The sequence below is a fragment of the Juglans microcarpa x Juglans regia genome, chromosome 5D (assembly GCF_004785595.1).
Source record: "Juglans microcarpa x Juglans regia isolate MS1-56 chromosome 5D, Jm3101_v1.0, whole genome shotgun sequence".
Lineage (NCBI taxonomy): Eukaryota > Viridiplantae > Streptophyta > Magnoliopsida > Fagales > Juglandaceae > Juglans > Juglans microcarpa x Juglans regia.
In genome coordinates, this window is record NC_054602.1 from 33,413,366 (window position 1) to 33,436,896 (window position 23,531).

Sequence of the window (23,531 nt, forward strand, 5' to 3'; positions counted from 1 at the left end):
AAACACACTTTTGATACAAAAAATTATATAGACAACTTCGGGGTCTCAACCACCCTACAATTTTTTAGAAATAGTTAATAGATTTAAGACATAAAAACAAAAGATTACGTTACAAGATTTACAGCAAGAAATTAATGAAATAAAATAATAAGTTAAGGATTTGAAAACATCTAATTTCAAATTAAAAGTCTCAAATGAACAAATATTATAAGAAATTATATTATTAAAAATAGCTAAAAATAATAATACCATAATCTAGAAAAATAAGAAAATTCATGGACAATAATCGTCGACGAAGAAACAAATAATTTTATTAACACTCTTGATAGGATAAATTTTTAAAAATGATATACTGAAATAACGATCTTCATTAATCAAAACTTTTCTTTCACAACAGTTGTATTATTAGATATTGAAGCATATTTGAACTTCATCCAATAATGATTAATAACTTCCAAATACTTTGAAAAAAACAAACGAAACCTTATTCTAAGCTAACGATACAAAATTAAGTATAAATTATAAATTATTAAACGAACATATTTATAATAATAGAATTTGTTTTAAAACTACATTTATTCTGGTAAAAAATATTTACACTAAGGTAATATTAGGAAATTCATTATTTACTTTATTATATCATTTTTCTGTAACATATGAATGAATTTTCACTAATATATTAGGATAAGAAAATTCAATTTAACTTCCTAATTCTACCTTTTTCAAAAGAAATAAATTCCTTGAAAAATACCTCATTAATCAAAAAAATTAATTTTTTGACATAACACAAAGTTAGTATGAAAGAAAAACAAATAAATTTTCTTAAACAATAATTCAAATATAAAAGAATTGAAGAAGAATTGGCAGACCCATTATTGGTTCAAAAAATTCATAATTTTAAGACAATAATAGATAAAGAAATATGCTCTAATGTGCCCAATACTTTTCGGAATAGAAAAAAATATATAGTTAAATTACATATGACAGAGAGTTTATGGAGAAAAATATCCCTATTAAAGCCAAGCCAATACAAATAAATAATAAATTTTTAGAACGTTGTAAAAATAAAATTAGTGATTTATTAATAAAAAGATTAATAAGAAGAAGAAATCACTATAGAGTTATGTTGTTTTTTATATTTAAAAGCAGGTAGAATTAGAGCAGAGAGTTCCTAGAATAGTCATTAATTATAAACTATTAAATAAATTATTACAATGGATTCGTTATATGATTCATAATAAAATATATATATATATATATTATTTTCTCTTTATAATGCCATAGCATTTTCAAAAATTGATATAAAAAGTGATTTTTGATAAATTCAAATTGTTAAAAAAGATCGTTACAAAACTTTTTTTACAGTCATATTCGAACATGAATTCTTCGACGGATCAGCTACTGTTCACGACTGAGCCGTAGCACACCTTAGTTGTCCTTTTTTATTTATTTATTTAATCTAACGCTCGTTCTACCCAAATACTTAATGCATTTCGAATTCTAGGCTCATCCCGCGTCTGCACACCTGCGTCGCCCAGCACCACCCCGCGACGGCCATCACTGGGTCCAGCGCCACCTTGCGCCGCCCATCCCTCTGTCCTGCGCCGCCCCTCATTCCTCCTCCGTCGCCCCTCGAATTTACACATCCTGCGTCGCCCTAGCACCCGCGTCGCGTCGCCTGCCCAGCACCATCCCGCAATGGCCATCCCCGCAACGGCTGATATATACCAAGAATTTTTCTATTCCTAAACTATAGGTACTGGAGCTTTTGATTATTATTATTTTTCCTTTATTTTGGATGCTAAAATCTTTTGGCCGTTCGATATTAAATATTTGTTCGATTACTGTTAGTTTTGTGAAAGGGTCTCTATTTTTCCTTTTTTATTGATTTTTTTTTTATTGTTCTTAAGTTTAGTAATTTTGTTTAGTTTTTGAAAACAGTCTGAGTAATGATTTTGACCTTTTTTCTTTGAAACTGCATTCACTGATGGTTCTTAACTCACGGAGCTTTATGTACCCGAAATTGTTGATAATCTCAGATATACCTTATTAAGAGTTTTCAGACATTTGAGTTGCTGGGGATGACATAGGCGAAGCAATTAGGAATGGCTCAATAACTCTATGGTGTTTTCAGGCCTAACTCCTACTTATTTTTTTTTTTAAAAAAATTAACAGTTAGATTTGAATTGAGGGTATAGAGTGAAAGATACCAGTAGTTTTGGGTCCAAAATTGGAACTTATGTAGTAAGGTGTAAAATGAAAAGGAGCGGTAATTTGTGGTGGGTAGAAGGCATATTTTTCCGAAAAATATCTATATATATAAACCTATATCATTCGGCATTTGCCATTTTCAAATTTGTATGCAAAATATAATATGTGTAGTTGAATGAATGGATTTTTTTCAATAGCGTGGCCATACTTCATACTTGCCTCTAGGGAACATTTTTTGTATTTTTGTTCAAGTATAAGCTTTGATTGGGGCCTTATCTAGACTTGTGTCTAGTTACTTGCCAATAATACACTCATCATCTCTGTTGCTCACTTGTGAAAGGTTTAGTTATATTAGACGTGTGACATCTTGATGCTATGGTGTAGTTTGTGGATATGCTATGTTTTAAGGATTTTTGTACCTTTCCGAGAGGTTGTGGTGTAGTTTATGGAGAAAGAATGTTTTAAGAATTTTTGAACCTTCTAGTTTCTTTTCTTCCTTAAGATGTTAAAGTTTACTGTATTTTAGTTTTTTTCTTGGACTACTTTGTAATATTTAGTTATGGGATTTGTTTCTAGAGCAATTATGTCTACTTGTTATGCGCAGATTGGTGTAATGGAGTATTTTGACTATTAAAGTTTCATCATTACAATGTTTGTGTTCCTTTTCTGATGATGTTATGATGGTATTCTTCCAACTCCTAGCTATTTTTGCTGCTTTATCTTTAGCCAAATTTTTCTCATTATGGCTTTCAATATATTTACTCTACCATTTTTCAGATTTGGTTTCAACCCAGTATTTTGAGTGGCTAATATTTCGGATGGAGGATTTCGACAAGATTGGAAGCGAAGACAAGTGGACAGTTTGTAAGGATGTTGCAATGAAGCTGGTGGTATATCTTGTGTTACTATAATTTGTCAAGATTACTTTCACTAGTTGGCTGTGTTTACTAGTTTGTCAAGATTACTAGTTTGTCAGTTTGATGTGGAGCATAAGCAAAGAACATAGTTGCTATGTTTATCCGATCAGATCTTGGTCGTAATTGTGGACAACTATTTTAGAGTGTAATTTTGGTATGCTCGGCTATAATTGTGGACAGATCTTTGTTGTAGTTGTAGACAAATATTGTCAAGTGTAATGTTGTGGATTGTAATTCTAGAAATATTTTGGTGGTTAGTTTATTTTTTGTGGTTAGTGTCTTTTTTGGTAGAGTTTGGTTCTAATTTTGGACAAATTACCCTATGATTTTGGACATATTACCATATAATTTTGGACAGATATTGTTATCATTACAATCACAATCAACAGAGTGCAATGTAAACAATTACATTATGAACATGTTTTTGTAAGTAACATTCAAAGTTACATTCCAAAATGTCTTACAAATATTGCAACATTACAACATTTCAAAAAGACATTAACTGGATGAACATTACAAATGACCTAATATCTATATCTTAGCACTGACCGACATACATTATTGTTTTTTGAATATAAAATAATTACAGCACAAATCACAACAAAATAATATCAGGTTCATCTTGACTTTCTTTGCCTTTCATATTGCTTGATTCTTATGCAACTTTCCAATCATGCAAAGGATATACAGCCAGAATATCTTGAGTCCTAAGAAATTCGTAATTTTTTGGCTGTTGCTCTCGTAACTCTGTAAAAAGAAACAAAAAATTAATTAATTTTTCTTGTTGGAGCTACTCATGTCAGTCATGTAAAAAACATGAATTTGTACCTATAGAAACAGCTGATTATCTGACATGCCATAACATGACATTTTTGTCATATTTGGTCAATCATTCAGATATTGTTGTAACCAAGATAGAATGAGGTCAACAAGGTTCCAAAGTGATAATTGATGATGCAATGCATACTCAATTGGGGCTATGAGCAAAGACGTGCTTTATTAAAAAAAAAAAAAAAAAAACTGGCATACATGCTTCATTTGCAAAGCTATTGCTTATAGGTAAGTTTCATGGCAAAGCACAAATTAATAGGCTGCAAGTAAAAGATAGAAGCAATCAAAATATGATCATATAAATCTAAGAACGGCTTTTGTAAAATAAAGACCAATGACTGCACCAATGGATGAATCTTTTCATTGTCAGGTACTATTTAAGATCTTAGGTTTTTTAATGGAAGTTCCATCCTCACAACCTTAGCTCATCATAAAATTTCTTCTGCACTCCTTGGATTATCAATAGCAGCATAAGGTTGTTGGTGAGAGAACTAATGGTCAAGCTGGTAGATTTAAACAGATATATATATATATATATATATATAAATATATATAAATATAAATATATCTCCCATAATAGTTAAAAAAAAAAATGTTCCTACTCTTCTTTAAGCATGTTAACTTTAGTTGTCTTTATTTTATTATTGTTAACTAACAGTCAAGCTCCATTCAAACTTTTATTCACTAGCATCATTCCCCAAGCTTCCTACTTAAGAAACAGCATCAATCTTATTTCTCTTGTTGACTTTAAATGTCATGATATATTTATCATGCAGGATCTTATTGTCAAAGAAATAGGCAATTGAAAGAACCCTCGATAAAATGTCAAACATGTATAAATGCGGCAAAAAGAAAAAATTAAATGTTGGTGAAATACACAATAATATAATAAAAATTATAATTAAAATAAAATTAAAACGAAGCTAGTTTGGACTGAAGTACGGAAATATCGCTCTCTTTAAGAAGATTCAAGCTCTCTGCAGTATACAAAGTCTCAAATTAACCGGTGCAGCAGAACTCCTCTTGACTTGACTCCTCTAAAATACAACAGCCCAACTGATCATCGTATGACTCAAGCCTACTCTGCACAAGTGGTTGAGCCCAAAGCTCTACTCAAAAGAACACCTTTTATTTTATCTAGAAATACTCTCAAAAATATATATTCACTAAACTTATTTTTATCTCTCTTTCTCTAAAGTATATCACTAAAACCAAACTAATAGCAAGACTACACAAATATATAAACTGGACAAAAAACGACTCCAGACATCGTAGACATAACGGGAAAAAACAATCAAAGCCAACTTAAAATATGCTCTTAAAAGACCCTACGGCCTTCAAAGCCAACGTTCTTCCCAGAGAAAATAAACAGCAACTGAACAATAAAGAGAAATAAAAGCTTTAGAATGTTAAAGAAATTAATCTTCCAACGTCTAAGGCATAAAACCACTTGAAATAAAAAAAACGGTTTGAAGTTTGAACACTTAAAAAGACCAAAACTCTTCCCAAACGGCAATTTAATGACCAGCCCCATTAAACACAACGTAAAAGACCAAAAAGCAAAGGCGAGCAATCAGTAAGAAATAAATATTATTTATTAAAAATACTAACACTAAATGTGAGGGAGAGCAATAAAAGACCTGTGCATGAGCCATATAGAACTTCAACCGATTCATCTCACTGGCAATTCTCTCCAAAAGCATGCTCTGAGTCTCTCTGAGGTTTGTCCCATTCTCAACATGTTGTGTGGAAATCCCATTACTTGCAGAATTCTTCTCTGCCAAATCTGCATCTCCATTTGACCAATCAGCAGGCATACTCGGTAGTTCTTTTATTAGTTTTTCGACCTGCACATTAGACCATTGTATTGTACAAAAATAAACAGGGATCCAGATCTGCAATACGCCAAGAATCAGATCCAAGGCTTCTAAAGGCAATTGAACCAAAATTGTAAATTGAACCTTAAAAACACACAGTTACACTTCATAAAATTGTTTAGCTCACTGAAACCAATAAAAGACTGCAAAGATTTCCGCTCTATTTGAATTCTACACGGTGTGTCATTGAGTTTGCAAGAACCAAAACTGTGCAGAAATTCCAATTATGTCAAACTCAATCATAGTGCCTTCATTATCCAAATGTTTTATTGTGTGATCTATGTAATTTTAAATCTAATTCCACATACATTAGTAAATTAAGCAACCATAGAATGAACTCCAAACTAAAGCAGCCACTTAATAAGTCACAAATGTTATCCCTAAATCAGGCATTGCTAACCTGTTACAAATACGAAAATCAAATCTTATGCTGATCTGTTCTAAATCCGACTAAGCTCAAATAAGATCCACATACAAACACGCAGTCGTACCTTCGACACCACTTTAAATGTGTCAAGCAAAAGCTCCAGGGTCTCTCTTGCAGATGCGGCCTCCGACCTCTAATTCAACCCATTTCTGAGAGCCACGAGCGAGCGATCCATGGAACCCCTGTACTGCTCAATCTTTTCTCAAAGCTCGACCAGTGGGGCCCATATTTGCACCACCAAAGCATCAACATCCACGAGTTTGGTACTGAGGTTAACGAAGTCGGCGTAGTCGCGGTTAATCAGGTCGATGAGCTCGTGGTTGAGGGAGGCGAGATGGGCATCGAGTTCGGATTGGAGCGTATCAAAGGGAACGAAGGTTCGGAGCTCGGAGATGTAGGATTCGGAGTCGAAGTTCGCGGAGAGGAAGAGAGAGGGCTTGAACCAAAGTGGGTGAGAATCGAGAGGGTCGGAGAAAAAGTCCGTGGCGGATCTCGGCGGTGTTGCTGCCGGGATCGGATCCGCCATTCTGAAATCGACCTTCCTTGTTGTGTTTGGCTCGCGTCGTGGTGGGGAGGGCTCTGATCGGTGGTTTGTTACTTGGCTTGATTGCGCTGAAATCGAAGACGACGGAGGAGGTGCGAAATGAGAAGATCCTCGAACAAGAATTAGGGCTAAGAGGAGAGACGATTTCATCTACGTGTGAGGGATGAGAGCCTGCAAGTGTGCGTGTAAGTCAACCTGGTCCAGTGCGTTTAGTGAATCCGGTCCACATCTCAGGTGTGTTGCGGTTACTGTCAATAGTAGGCTGATATAAAGATTTTTCCTTCGGACATTATGAATGAAATGTTATGTCGTTAGGATTAAAAAATAGTCTCAATGAATTTTAAAATATTATGAATGACATATTTACTCCATTCACTCACTTCTCCATAGTTTACATAAATGACGTATTAATCTTCTCTTAATCTATTGAACAACATTAGAAACATTTGAATACTTTGTTCAAATTATTAAACAAAATGAATTAGTTGTTTCATCACCTAAAATAAATTTATTCCAAAATAAAATTAGATTTATTGGACGTGATATCTATCAAGGAACAATTACACCTATTAGCAGAGCAATAGAATTTATTAATAAATTTATTGATAAAATTATAGATAAACAACAATTACAAAGGTTTCTTAGAAGCCTTAATTATGTTGCAGACTTTTGTCAATCTCTCGGTCTATTATGTAAACTTTTATTTAAAATATTAAAAAAGAATACACCTCCATGAACAGATGAACATACAAGTACTATAAAATAAATTAAATCTCATGTTAAACAACTCCCATGCCTAGAACTTCCTTCTCCTTATGCCTTCAAAGTTGTTGTAACGGATATATAACCCCCTGTTCTCCAATAAAGTCAGTTTTAGAATTTTCGGGAATTGATACGCTACTAAACTTTGATTTAAAAATTTTTTATTTTTAAAAAAGCACTATATATGAAAAATCTCATAAATAAATAAATTCAATCTTTATTAAATAATTAAAATCCAAAAGAGAGTCTGTAGAAACCCTTATGTAAAATCAATAAAGTCTCATGTGCTTATCAAAATAACTTATTAAACTAAAAATCATAAAGTTGAGCATAAGATAAACTATCTAGGCTTCTGCCTCGCCTCCCTAGGTCAAGTCCTGTCCTACAGCTCCATCCTCATAAAAATTATCACTGGGGGAGGTTAAAACATAAAAACATAAAAAAAAAAAAGTTGAATACTCAATAAACAACACATCATATAGTAAACATAATTAATATAAGAGTTTTTGAAAAATATGCATGCTCATAAATACATACATAAATAACATGAACCTGCTCTATATATGAAATACATTAACTTGTCTTTCACTCGCCGTAGGCCGATACCCACTGTTGACCCTCGTAAGTTAGGATTAGCAAATCCAAGTAGATTTCGACTTGGCCCGTGATCGCGGATTGTAAAATCCATGCATAAGGAAGACACACTGGCTGCGCTATCAACATATACAACCTACAATAAAATATGCCCATAACATATAGTATCGTCTTCATATCATAACATAGGCCATTATGTATCTTATCATTCATACTTCATTATAATCATACTTGCATACTTGTTGCATCATATATTTCAAATGAAATCACATTTTTTCATAAAATGTCATGATACATGTTTCCTCATATAAAATCATGATTTTTATAAATATTTTAATACATAAATCTTTACATAAAATCATGTATGGCTTTTCATATATCATGCATAAATCTTCACATCATGTATTATGCAACTAACATGAAACTTATGCATAAATCATGTCTTGGGTACATAAAAAGTAACTTCTAATGGATGGCGTACATGCATGATACTTTTATAAAGATATGTCTTTTATCGTTCATACGTGCAACGGTATGATCATGCTACAGGGACGAAGCTGATTATCTATAAAATTCATGTAAAATTTTAATTTATCACGTACTTTAGAATTAAAAGCCCGACACTCTAAAATAATCTCAACTTTCCTAAAATCTAAGATTCTCCAAATCCTAAAATGTCGTCACCCCGAATACTTTGATCTCCACATAATTATTTCTTTAAAAATTTACGATCAATCCTAAGATCACATAAACTCTATAAATCTACGTACATGTATTATAACTCCAAACTTGATGAATAATTTGCATAATAGGCCTGTATAACAGGGACCCATAGCACGTACCCTTTCATATAACATCCTCAGTCTGTAACGTACATAAACCTCTAATATAATTCAGACCAAATAAAACATAAATCTATACTGAGCAAGAGACAGATAGAGCGAGAAGGAGAGAAAGGAAAACTAATGTAGATTAAGAGAGCTTTTACGTAGGGAGAGAAACCGAAGGCTAATTTCTTAGCAATAGTGGCTATGAAGCATCGTTCTATCTAGTCTACGAAGAGAGGGCCATACGACGGTGATGGGTGGCTTGAAGTAGGGCCTCACGAGGTCTGTTCTGGCGATTGCCGATCTTGTGTGTGTGGTGTAACACAAGAGACGGTGGCAGTGATCGACTCAACGTGGAGGTTGGCAGGTTCTCGATGAGGTGGTCACCTGTGTTGTCTCTGGAGTGGGTGGCAGCTTCTGTTGTTGGTAGTAGAGGCGCAATGGCTGGTTTTAGATACTCTGTTTTTGTGTTATAAAATAGGGGCTTGCGTTGGTTGTGTGTGGAGGAAGGGGCTCATGGTTCTTTATGGTGCACATGGGTTGGGTCATAGCTAGGCTTCGTCTTGGTGGTTCTCGGTGCAGCTGCGTGGTAGTGGTGTGGAGGAGGTGGCTAATACAGAGGCTCTCGGTGGTGGTGATGTGGGTGCAGGAAGGTTAGGTTGGGTGCATGGCTCTAGTTTGAGGGGAGGAGGTGGTAGCAATTGAGTGGAAGCCGTGAGGGTTGCTAGTAGGCTAGATGTGATCTGCATGATTTTGGGGACACTACAATGAGGCTTGAAGAAGAATGAGATTTACATATAAATTGCATGGGCTGAGCATATATATATATATATCTATATATATATATAGTCGGTTTAAGAGTTTTAATGTGAAGATGATTTGTAGAATCGTAAGAGAGTTTTATTTGGGCATGAATTCTAGTAGAAGGTGGATACTTACATGACTTAGAGTTTGAGAAGACAGTCGATTAAAGAGTTTTAACGTGAAGATTACTTATAGAGTTGTATTCCTATTAGAAAATAATTTCATTGGGCCTAACCGGTTTGGGTTGATTTCATAAGCTAAAAATTCAATAATTTCAATTGGGTTGCTAAAATATCGGCCCATTATTTTTTTCTAAAATTTTCAACTAATTTTAACGACCTTAAAAATAATTTTTGGCCTTTGTGCCTAACTAAATCCCAAGAAATAATAATTCCCAGTTTAGAGCATCCACATTGACTTGTCCAAATGGGAAAGTTAGCTAAAATTTACATAATTGATGTAAAAAAAAACCTCACATTGGATTGACCAAATCTAAAATAAGATAGACTTCTGCTATAGTGGTTGGTTAAAGATGGAGAGTTACAATTGATTCACCAAATATTAAAATATTAATTTCTCACTTTAAGTAAATATTAAAATATTAGTTTCTCACTCCAAGTAAACATTAAAATATTAGTTTCTCACTCCAAGCAAAAATATTGTTTGGTTTGTAATTAAGAAATTTAAATAGAATTTTAGATGAGTTTAATCAAATATTTTTTGTTATTAGCATTAAATGACTTTTGAAAATATCATTTTTTTAATATTATTTTCATTAGAATATAATAATAATAATTATTATTATTAAATTGATAGAATTATAAAATGTGATACAAATAAATTAAATAAAAAATTATTAATTTAATAATATTTTATTATTATATAAAGAGTGAATGACTAATCCAATGTGGGAATTGAATTTAAATAGAATAGGCAAATGCAAAAAAGTGTGATATTGACTAAATTTTAAAGATGCATTTGGCTAAGCCAATGATAATGCTCTTATCCAATATGGTCCATAAAAATTCAATAACTTCAAAAATCTTAATAGCTCGTAGGCTATTCCAATACGGCCCATTAAACCTATTTTAGGCCCATTAAATTTTTTCCTATTTCATCCCTAATAATATTGGGTTGGGTCGTTACGGGATGCCTCTGACTGTTCGTTTAGATTAAGAGAATGTTTTATCTCATATCATCTCATCATTATAACTTTCTCAAATTTATCCACAAAATATAATAAACAATTCAACATTTTCAAATCTCCAAATAATAATAATATTAAAAAAATAATATTCTAACAATATTTTATTCAACGTTCAAGTTTCATTTAAAACCATCTCATCTCATCTCATTATCCAAACCAGCCGAAAATTGAGAAATCCTAAAACAAAGATTATCTTATAATCCTAAAAAAAAACTACTCGTTTTCACTCAGGATGTTGGAATCATGCTCAGAAGAATTGTAGTACTATTAAGAATGAAATTTTAGCTATTGTATTATGTATTTCAAAATTTCAAGATGATCTGTTAAATCAAAAGTTTTTACTTAGAATTGATTGCAAGTCAGCCAAAGAAGTTTTGATTAAAGATTTGAAAAACTTGGTTTCTAAACAAATATTTGCTCGATGACAATCTATATTAAGTATTTTTTATTTTGATATTGAACATATTAAATGAGAGTATAATTATTTTCCTGGTTTTCTTTCCCATGGGGTTTAAAGAAGCGAGTATAGTCTCCTAGCTACTCGACCTCTCTCAAGGAGGAGTGTGGGTCTAGCTCTTAGCTGCCCAACCACTTACCTTTCCGTGATGAGTAAACAGGCGGGTTCAGCCTCAGACTACCTAACCTCTCTCACGACGAAACACGGGTCTAACCCCATGGTTGCCAGACATCTTACCTTCCCCTGGAGAGTCAACAGGCGGGCCTAGCCTCAGGCTACCTAACCTCCCTCATGCGAAGTGCAGGTCTAGCCCCCTGGTTGCTCGACATATTACCTCTCTATGGGGCTCAAAGGGGCGAATCTAGTCTCTAGGCTGATCAACCACTCTCACGGAGGAGCGCAAGTCCAGTCATTGGCTGCTCGACTACTTATCTTCCTGTGATGAGTCAACAGGCGGGTCCAACCTCAGATTGCCCAACCTCCCTCTCGGCAAAGCGCGGGTCCAGACCCTGGCTGCCCGACATCTTATCTCCCCTTGGGGCTTAAAGATGTGAGTCTAGTCTCCAAGATGCTCGACCTCTCTCACATAGGAGCGAGCGCAAGTCCAGCCATTGGCTGCCCAACTACTTACCTTCTCGTGATGAGTCAACAGGCGGGTCTAGCCTCAGATTGTCTGACCTCCCTCACGGCGAAGCAAGGGTCTAGCCCTCTGGCTGCCTAACATCTTACCTCCCCGTGAGGCTTAAAGAGGCGAGTCTAGTCTCTAGGCTACTTGACCTCTCAAATAGAGGAGTGCGGGTCCAGTATTTGGTTGCCTGACCAAAGTTTTAAATTTCATACCGTACCAGCCGGTACGGCCGAAATTTTTCGTTTCGGCCGTCCGGCCGGTATAGGTACTATACCTGTTCCGTACCGGCCAAAATACCGGCCGTACCGGCCGGTACCGGTCATACCGGCCTCAATTTCGGCCTGTACCGGCCTATATTTCGGCCTGTGTTTTTTTTTTTTTTTTCATTTTTTCAAACTACAAACTTATTTTTTAACCCTCAATTCAGACTAGACTATTTATAATTTATATATATATGTATTTGTATATAATTTATTTATATATAGACTATTATTTTAGAATATAATTTTTATATATATTTATATATATAATTTATTTATAGATCGACTATCCCGAAACGCTATCCCGAAACGGTATCGGTACCGAAATATTTCGTTCCAGTGCCTTGACCGGTACGATGTCCGGTACGGTATTCAAAACATTGTGCCTGACTACTTACCTTCCCGTGATGAGTCAACATGCGGGTCCAACCTTAAATTGCTACCTCTCTCATGACAAAGCACACATCCAGCCCTCTGGTTGCCTGACATCTTACCTTCCCATGGAGAGTCAACGGGCGGGTCCAACATCAGGCTGCCCGACCTTCCTCACAGTGAAGCGCAAGTTCGGCCCTCTGGCTACCCGACATCTTACCTCCCCATGGGGCTTAAAAAGGCGAGTCTAGTTTCCAGGCTACTCGACCTCTCTCACGAAAGAGCGCGGGCCTAGCCCTTAGCTGCCCGACTACTTACCTTTTCGTAGATAGTAAACAGGCGGGTTCAGTCTTAGACTGCTCGACCTCCCTCACAGCAAGGTGTGGTTTGATCATTTCATATACCAAACTGCGCGACCTCCCTCACGGCGGGTCCACCTAGGTTTGGTTATTTCACATTTGAAGTTTGCATTGTTTATGTTAACTGACTCAGTATATTTTAGAATGGTTATGCACCCCATCCTCGAAAGAAAGACGAGTCGCGACCTCTCTCATGGCGGAGCGCGGGTCTAGTCTTTCAATTACCTGACATTACTCTTGGAATAACATCTCCACCAGCAAATGTCGAGTGTTTACACTCTTGCCATAGCCGCTACCAGCGAGTTACCTTTGGGAACGAGTCGACGGGCTCAACAACTACCTAAGGTGGACTTAGGGATCGATGGACTCCCTGGCCACCTAGTGCAGATTACTACAAACAAACTCTAGCATTAATAATAATTCACATTGGAAGGAAAAAATCCACTAACACCATCAAACAAAAACGCCGGAAGAATAAATGTTGTTCGATAACGATAAATATTCATACAAAACGAACAAGCCTACTTACCTTCCCCATGAGCGTCAATAGGAGGGAAAGGTCATGGACTAACCGACCTCCCTCACGGCAAAGCGCGGGTCCAGCCTCTCGGCTGACAGACTACTTACCCTCCCTATTAGAGTCAACAGGCGGGTCCAGCCTTTTGATTGCTCGACATCCCTCAAGGCGAGGCGCGAGTCCAGTCTCTAGGTTGCATGACTACTCTACATTCCCGTTGGGGGTCAACATACGAGTTTATTCTTAAGGGCAACCCCGACCTACCTCACCACAAAGAGCAAGTCTAGCCTTTCGATTGCCTGACTTACCATCATCTTCATAATGAGTTGACAAGTGGGAAAGATTAGGGACCGCCCGGCCTCCTAGGCGCTTGAATTGGCGGGCAAGTCACTTGACTGCCCAACCTTTCTCATGCGCATAAAAGAAGAGTTCTGCGCCCGCACCTAATGCAGTCGAGCCAGTCTCCCACTTATCTTGTCAAGAAGAGCTTTGCGCTTGCACCTAACACCGTTGAGCCCATCTCTCGTCTAGTCTCGTGCTCGAAAATCTTCATCGCTTAACGCAAGTGAAATGGATAACTAGGGACCCATTCTCGTAATTTATTTCTCTACGGACTTTAGCGGATTATGTTGATTGCATATTTTATCTTTAAAGATTCTCAAGATCTTTCTTTGGAGCACATTACCCTTAAGAATTGCGGGCAACTAGAAGAGATAAAATATCATAGGCCAAAAGTAGTTTTCCAAGCCCAGCCCAAGGTGGGGGGTCTCATCAGGAAGGAAGAAATAGAGAAGGAAGGAGGGGACAAGCTGATGAATGAAAATGGTGTTTGGAGGAAAAGAAGAGATGTGACATAAAGGAAGAAAGGGCAGAGGATAAAAGGGAAAGGACCAGATGACTTCAAGGGGGCTTCTCCCAGACTGCTATTTCGACTTCTCCTTTAGCTTCTTCAACCTCACGATCAGGGCACCAACAATAGAGATCTCACTAGACAATAGATTTTTGATCTCTATTGTACAACGAGAATGAGAGGTTGTAAAACAATCATATTATAGTGGATTCTTCTCTTCCCAAACCCTCGTGGATATATGCATTATGCCGAACAACATAAATTTGTGTGTTCGTCTCTTTTATTTTCTCTATATTTATTTCTTGTTCATTGCCATGAATGTATGCACGAACACCGTACAGCTACACCAAACCATCATCGGGGGCTTCACACTATACAAATCAACGCTTGAACTATCACTAATGGGCCGAAAATGACTCTTTCTCCCATTCTGACCTATTGTTTGATTTTTAGACATTAATAGTATATACAAATTTAATCTGACTACCACCATATAATGTCTATTGACATTTTAGTCATTATTTATTCATGAATTGAAATTCCTTTAGATTCTTAAAATGTTTTATCCAAATTTAATTTTGATAAGATGAATTCTTAAATAAGAAGTGATACAACTACAAATAAATTCTCTAAAAACAAATCTATAAATTGACATTAATTCATATAATACGTTAGATTTATTTTATAATAAAAATAATTTTATAATCTAATATACATATCAAATCATATTAATTTATAGATATATTTTTATAAAATCTCTTAATAGCAAAAGCATTTCTATTTTCTCGAACTCGAGGTAACCAAACGGTCGAAAGGTGTAGTCTCCCTTAAGATGTACCTGTTAATATCATGTCCATGTTTATGGACTATGATATTGAGATCCACCTGTTTATATTATTTTTAATAGGGGCGCGCGCGCACAACACTTGCACATCTTGATAATAAAAGGCACTCAACAGGCTGCTTAGCCTAGTAATTGTCATACATATTTTTACAAGGAAAGTACAGACTATAACTCAGCCAAGTAAAATGCTGGTGATAAACCAAAGGAATTACAGAGAGAAAGGTGCTTGATTAAGAGGTGAAGTTGTCAATAATGGTGGTGTGGAGAGGGTCACTCAAATGGGTTGCCCAGTTGTTGAGAGGGCCTTTTCCGGTGACGGCAGCTTGGACGGCAAAGCCAAGGAAGCCAACCATGGCGAGGCGGGCGTGCTTGATTTCTGCCAATTGGAGGGTGGCCTTCTTCTCTGGGTCGGAGGCCAAGCCTAGAGGGTCAAAGAACTTCCCGCCGGGGTAAAGCCTCTTCTCCGGGTCCAGCTCTGCGTTCCTTTGGAACTCGATGTATCCAATTACCAGAACCTCAATCCATATCAACGTGGTGATGGAGAATGGAAGGGGTTGGCCAAGGTAAGAAGAACCTTCGATCAGCTCCACCTGAATTAGTACAAGCACCGATTTATACATTATTTTAGATCAATGTGATTGAGTTTCAAGCCATGCATTGCGCGCAACTGAAACAGAAAAAAACTTTTCTATGAAGATTGGGAGAGTTCCACATTAAGATTGGATTTGAACGTACCTTTCCGGCGTCTTGCCAGGTAACGCCGGTGAGCGACTCAACAGCGAGTGCACCGAGTGTGGCCAACATGGCCCACCTTCCATGGATGAGCTCGCACTCACGGAACCTCTGCAAGCCGAACACTTCGCTGTAGGGCTGGAACGGGGTCGACTTCACGTCCGCGGCCTCGAATCGGGTGCCGATCACGTCGCCGGCCAGATTCTTAGCCAGGTTCTGGTCCAACGAGTCCAAGTCGAACTGCAAGTACTCGGCGGGCTTGCCCAGTCCGAACGGGTCGAAACCGTAATCACCAACCAAGCTCCCGTCCAGCCATTCCGGAGCTTTGGCTCCCGGATACCAGAGAGGACGATCGGTAGTGGGCTTTACCGATTTCTTGGGCGGGCTTTTCTTACCTCCGAATCCAAATCGGGCTTGGAATCTGCCGGAGTTGGAGTAAACTTCTGGCAGACGTGTTCCAATGAAGGAGGAAGTAGCAGCAGCAGTGGTTGCAGCCATGGCGGTGGGGCTGAAGAGTGGCAGGAAGTTCGAGAATGGGTGATTTTAATTGTTGAAACCAATGGATTATATTTGGTGAAGGAGACGAATGGATTATCTGAGGTCTTGTGGATAACCAGAGCTGAGGATTTTGGGTCATTGGATGGAGAAGCGTATCCATCTGACGGGCGTGAGGCTATAGGCCTTATCTCTGCCTTATCTCTGCCTTATCTCGGAGTGGTCTAGTGGGGTCCGGCCACTGACCCCTTTGCTCGTCCACGAAATTGGACGTCCTCTGAGTTCTCTTTTGTGGTTGAGGTTGCGAGAAAATCCCGAAAGAGATTTTTTTTTTTTTTTTATTCATCATAAAAAAACAACTTGAAATATTATCGACCCTACTGATTTAAAAAATATTAGTAAACGAGTAATTTTACATGTAATCATAAAATATATAAATATTATATAATTATTTAAAAAAAAAAATTTATTATAAAAAAATTAATTTATTTCATATAAATCTTATATTTATTTATTTTTTTAAATTAATTATATGATACTTACACACTTATAATTATAACTATCATTTTTTTTGATAAATATATATAAAAACGAATTTGGCTATTTTCTAAATCTGTGTTTAGCTGTGCAATGAAGCCAAATTTCCGATCCGACCCGACAAATTTTTTTTTTTTTTTTTTGGGGAATATTTTCAAAGTTATGGGCTGACGTCATACCCGATTATTTATTTGCATTATCAAAATTATATGTTAAATGATGTCGTTAAATTTTGATTAAAATAAAAAATAAATATAAAAATAAAATTGGAAGCGGGTGGGGTCGAAAATATAGATTTTTTTGGCCTGACCATTTCGGCTCGGAAATATTTCTTCCTGACTCAAAATAATTTCAGGTTGGTCAGAAGTAAGACTTTTCAACGGTTAGGATCGGGTGAAAAATAGTTACAAATCTCTAGTAAAAGTAATCATATTTAAAAAATATGTGCATCTTACTGCTTACATACAAAAAATAGAAGCAACTAAACTTTACTTTGTTTATCAACTTCTTTTGGTGACACCAAAATAGTTAGTAGATGCGAACTTTGGATTAGTGGAGAAATGGATTCAGTTTGGTATGCATGATTCATGTCGTTTCATGCAGCTCTCTAGATAAACTGATGATCCATGCAGTAGTTTAGAATAGATCAATGTCTCTTGTTGCATTTGTTTTCCGTGGTAGCAATTGGAATTGTGCCAATTTCCCTTTGCACATATAAACTCAATTCATGGCTTGATTTGATCAATACATTTATTTCACTGCCCCTTGATATACATCTAGCTCATGACTTGATAAAATGATTATGATTATGGTTAGCATAGTTCGGGTGGTGAGAATATTTTAATACTATTTATTATTTTATTATTACTATTCATTATTATTTAATATTTTATTATTATTATTTTTTTTCACCTACTATTCACAGAATATCTGAGAATACCTTACTATCCAAACGCATAATTTTCAGTAATCCAGTGAAAAAAAATCACACATACAATGACAAGGGGATGTACTTAAGCGAAAGATATAGGACTTGGGAGTCTATATTTTACATTCAGTAGATATTATATATTTTAAATGAAATTGCAAGGATTATTGTTTTCTAAAACACTACTAATATTTATGTTTTTTCATAAATATTTATGCATTTTTAATTTTACCCTTTTAATTCATAATACTTACGGTTACAGCATTCTTTTCATATTCCATCAAATAAATGAGAATTTTGCAATATAATTTTAAGAATTTTGCTACTTGCAAGTTTAATATGTTAGAGCACTATTTTTGTTATAATTGTAATTCTAGGGCAATAATATATTAAATAAAGAAGTACCAAGTCTATACTAAAATTTTATACAAAAGTAATTTATGAATTAATATAGTTTCATACAAAATATTTGATTTATTTTATAATAATAAAAGTATACAATTTGCTCACATTAAAATATGATAATTTATAATCTTCAAATTTTTTTGTAGATTCAAGAATTTTAATAAAGAAATGAATTTTACAGTCTTAAGATATGCAAGTCTCGAATATTCTTTTTAAAAAAATTGGATAAATGTAAAATTTTCATATAAAAATTATTTTCTTAATTATAAATCTCATTTTTTTTTAAAATATACATTATTTAGATATTCGAATCTAGCATTACTATTCTTATAAAAAACTCTTGCGTTTCAGGTCGGTGCGGTGACGTTAAGGTCGAAGTGTCAATGCCCGAGCAGTTCAACGTCACAGGGTCCCCCAAATAGCCACGTGTCAGATTTCTGGAGCTTAAATAAATATCTCCATTGTCACATTCCAAACACACAAATTTCGCGCCTCTTTGATGGAAACCGGCTGCAGTGCGGTTGACCATCCTAGGAAAAGTTTACTGGCTGTTCCGGTTGCTTTACTGAGTGAGTGGGTTGATTTTGAGTTGAAATAAATTGAGATAATTTGTGAATTATAAAATAAAAATTGAATTATTTATTATATTTTATATAAAATTTTATAAAAATTATTTTGATATTTAAAAAATTTGAATTATTTATTATATTTTATATAAAATTTTAAAAAAATTATAATAATAAAATGAAATGATTTGAAGTAGTTTTGAATTAAACGAGGATTTAATTTCTCTCGTTCGTACATCCCGTGCTTACTGCTTTCTTTCTTTCCCGGTGTTTCCTTCGCTTCTTAGTTCTCGCTCTGATTCTCTGTTTCATTTCGTATTTTTCTCGTTGCTCGTGGAAGAGTCTCCGCCTCTTAGCTCCTTTCCTCAAAGGTACCTCTGTCTTTGCAGATCCTTTCCGCCGTTTTTTTCCGTCCTGAGTGGCTAAGTCTCCGTTTGGTTGCTGAGAAGATTTTATATATCAACGGCGTGTGTATTTTATTTTTTACTAAACCTTCAAAACAAAGCACAGCATAAATCTTCGGGCTTAAAAAGAAACCAAAAAGAAAGATAGGTATTGACAGATTGTTAATAGAATATTTATACTCATGCCCATTTTTCCTTTTTTTGGTAGAATCTTATGATCGAGACTCTCTCTTTATATGCTTGCGTTTTTGTAACTTGATTTTCTTCTGTGTGCGTGCCGTCTGTTTTGGATGACTATTTGTCAGGATCATGCAGAGCTTCTTGTAACGAGTTGATTGATTTTTCCCCTTTGGAGTTTTGTTTGATTCGAAGTTGGTGCAATATTCACATCGGAGAGAAAAAAAAGATAGCAAAGGATTTAAGTTTGTTTTGTTAAGGAAGTGTACTTACCTACAACATTTGTTAAGTGTAAGTTTAAACCAAACTTTTCTCAAAAAAAAAAAAAAAAAAAAAAAAAAAAAAAAAAAAAAAAAAAAAAAAAGGGGTTCGAACCAAATTGCTTCAAGTCATTAAAAGTAGGGTATGTGGACTAATCTGTCCAAAGGCAAACCACATTATTTTATTGTTTCACTTTTTTTAAGCACTAACATTGGTGTAGGCAAATGTAAATGCAAACCAAGATTTAGCTAACAACCCCACTAAATTGTTTACATTGGAAGAGGCAAATGCATTTTTTTTGCTTACGCTCTACAGTAAATCTACATATTTGGAAGGTTACTGTTCTCCATCTATTTGAATGGAATAGGCAGAAGGCAAAACATGTGATTTTAGCCAAATTTTTCCTTTGTCTTTGTCTATACCAATGCTAATGCTCTTTAGAGGTTAAATATATGTGTCTAGGTATGGTGCATTGACTTGTATTGTTGGAACACTGTTACACTGGCATGGCTGCTTCAACCAAGCTTTTGCTTCTTCTCTCATTGTTGTTCAGCCATTGCCTTCACCCTTTTGTAACATTTGAAGGCGGTGTCACAGTTAACTATGTATTGAATTACTCCATTACGATGCTATTATTTATACAGGAGATTGAAACGATGAAGAGTAAGGGGGTTGCTAATTACTCAAATGAAGCTTTGAAGCCTGTGGAGGAAAGGTTAGTTCTTCCATGCATTGTTTTAGGCTTTAGGCTTAAGATATGCTCTTAAGTAAATTTATTTTAGGATACTGGTTTCACAACCAATCTGCTATGTTATCAGGTTTATCGATTTCTGATGTCACATACTTAATGGTGCATACAGCGTATACAGGAATATTGTAGTGATGTATCATGTATATTCAATTTTTCAGGAAGGTTGGGAAGCGAAAATCCATGACAAAGGCTGACAAGAGTGTCAAACAGAAGAAGCAGAGAAATGCTAAGAAAGACCCAAATAAACCTAAATGACCTGCCAGTGCTTTCTTTGTGTTCCTGTTTGTATCTCTCCTCTGTTGCTTTCTCTAGAAAATTTTCTTGATTTTTGGGAGAGGTGAGTTTGAAAATCAATCTGATACATATCATGTCAATATAATAGTGAGGAGTTTAGGAAGGACTTCAAGAAAGAGCACCCTGATGTTAAAGCTGTGTCCGCTGTAAGATTTTATTTTATATTTGACATTATAAGATTTGCCTTGCTTCTGTATGATAATGCAATTCTTTTCCCCTAAAAGCCAACTGATTCATTCCTTGTTTGCTTTAATTAAAGGTTGGGAGAGCTGGAGGACAGAAGTGGAAATCCATGTCTGATGCTGTAAGAACTCTTATTATTATTTTTTTTATCTATTTGGTAGTAATGACAAAATACCAATATTTTGGGGATTTTCCGTCCTTTGAAGCTGTTTTCCTCTACTTAATAGCCGAACTGTCTGAAAAGCTCTTGCAAGATATAAACCATGTATGAAAACATTTGATTTACTTCTTGATACGAAACCTCTTTGAAAGTCATTGTTAATTGCCTGAAGCATTATTGACTTGACATATTCCAAACGATCCATGGTGGTTTTAGCCCTTCAATCCATTGAGGGAGAGATGGGTGTTCTAGTGAGGTTGATAATGGAATATGGATTTAGTTAAGGTCATTCGGCTATAAGCACATGGTCTTCTGGTGAAAGGACAGTTTTTAGATTAGAGCATTTAGTGGTGGAGAGATGGTCCTTTTGTTGAAAAAAACTTTGTGATGTTGTTTTTGGATTCGACCGTGTGTTTTTTTACTTGAGCTTTATTGCCTGGTTTGGAAGGAAAAAGCTCAATATGAAGCCAAGGCTGCAAAGAGGAAGTCCGAGTACGAGAAGCTTATGAAAGCAGCATACAACAAGAAGCAGGTGAATACATTATTATATCTTATTCTTATTTTAGTTTTCTAATCTTGGTAATTTGGAAGGTTTGTTTACTACTGCATCTTTCATGTTTATGTTGATATATAAGGAGAGCACGACAGATGATGGTGATGTGGAGCCAGACTGGTCAGAATCTGAAGTGAATGATGAAGAGGATGGAGCTAGTGCAGAATTTCTTAATATGCTTTTAGTTCTGTGTTGTCTTGCCTGTAATTCTTTGTGTTGCCTGCCATGTGATTGGGAACCCTCGGGAAGTGAACTGAAGTGAGGAAGAAGACTCAGTTAAGACTTATTATAATATGTTGGATGTTGGTGGGCCATATGTTTACATGGGCCGGTAGGTTTAATTCAGACAGTGTGGGTTATTATAATATGGGCTTGTCCTTAGTTCAGTTAAATTGTTATTAGCTGTAATAGTGGGGCCCATTATCGTATCCAAGGGCACCGTTGTCATTTACTTGCATTTCAGTTATGCTTTTTTGTTTTGTTATTAGTACCGATGGAATGTTCTTATCATGTTTGTTGTGTCTAATGCTTCTTGATTTATTGTAGTCAAAACTCGATTGACAGCATCGTCCTTGTTTTCTTTAACCTGTTACGATCGGTAACTCTTTCGTTGAACATAAGCTGGATTCCTGCGAAATTATTCAGAACGGTTAAAGTTAAAAGTGCATTGGGTTCGAATTGGCTGGAGAGATATGACCTGATTGTGAAGGGAAATTGCAAGTAGCATGGAGAAAAGAAAAAAATGTGGACCTAGTCACCTACTAGATAATAAGGACTACAATGGGAACTTTAGCTTAAACTAGTTAGGTGACTCATGCATAAAATAAAGTAGACATATAAATTTTTACATGGAAGGCATATATGTGGTTTAGGCTTTGTTTGGATGTTAAGAATATTTTAGATTATCTGTAAATAATAGTGAATAGTTTGTGAATAATAATAAACTATTTGTGAATAGTAATAAAGTAGTCTAAAAACAATTGTGTTCCCTAACACCCTTAGACTCCAGTTTAAGTTTCATAGTGGTTTTGTTTATCTTTTGACAAGTTTGGTTATGGTTGCAATATGCTCTTACATGTCTAAGGTTCAAACTTAACCTCTAAGCTAAGATATTTTTTCTTTAAATTACTCAAAATGTAGTTACGAAAACTCTTTGTTGAAACCTTATGCACTCCCAGAATTAGTCGTGATGTTGTTCCGGACACCCGGTATCAATAATTTTTTTTTATAGATCTAGCAAAAACATAGGCCTCGTTTGTTTTCACAAAATTTCTCAACTCATTTCATCTAATCATTATAATTTTTTTAAAATTTCATATAAAATAAAATAAACAATTCAACCTTTTCAAATTTCAAAATAAAAATAATATTAAAAAAATATTCTAATAATATTTTATTTAAATTTTAATTTTCATCTCAATTCATCTTATGAAAACAAACGAGGCCTTACCAACATATTGTGCATCAACGCTCAGGAGGCTGTGCTGTTGTGCCACGTTTGCTTTTGAATTTTCTGAATTTCCCAGTTTGACCAATAAGAGCATCTTCAATGGATTACTCAAAGTTAAATGATATTTTTCTATGAATGTAAGATAAATTTTTTATTATTCCATTTACATAAATTTTTACATTGGAATATCTATTTTTTTATTATATAACAATAAAATAATATAAGATAAATTTAATTTTGATTATTCACATCAATTTCCACATTACATTATCTATTTATTCATTATATAATAATTAGTAACTAATAATTTCAAAATTATAGAAAAATTTTAATTATTAATTTATTTA

General features: G+C 35.1%; 1 protein-coding gene and 1 pseudogene across 1 annotated transcript; one reads left to right on the top strand and one right to left on the bottom strand.

Moving 5' to 3' along the window:
• Positions 1-15,398: 15,398 nt before the first annotated feature.
• LOC121264035 (chlorophyll a-b binding protein CP29.1, chloroplastic-like) lies at positions 15,399-16,684 on the bottom strand. Its single transcript, XM_041167075.1, has 2 exons — positions 16,024-16,684; positions 15,399-15,878 (listed from the first exon to the last, which is right to left on the bottom strand). The coding sequence occupies exons 1-2, from the start codon at positions 16,516-16,518 to the stop codon at positions 15,519-15,521; spliced, it is 855 nt and encodes a 284-aa protein (XP_041023009.1). The 5' UTR covers positions 16,519-16,684; the 3' UTR covers positions 15,399-15,518.
• A 3,622-nt stretch (positions 16,685-20,306) lies between these two features.
• Positions 20,307-21,996, top strand: LOC121265923 (annotated as a pseudogene).
• The last annotated feature ends 1,535 nt before the right edge of the window (positions 21,997-23,531 follow it).

Bases quoted from the DNA above. Each gene is read 5' to 3' on its own strand.
- LOC121264035 (XM_041167075.1), bottom strand. From the start codon at position 16,518: ATGGCTGCAACCACTGCTGCTGCTACTTCCTCCTTCATTGGAACACGT. The intron at 15,879-16,023 runs GTACGTTCAAAT...GTACTAATTCAG, and splicing joins CCTGGCAAGACGCCGGAAAG to GTGGAGCTGATCGAAGGTTC.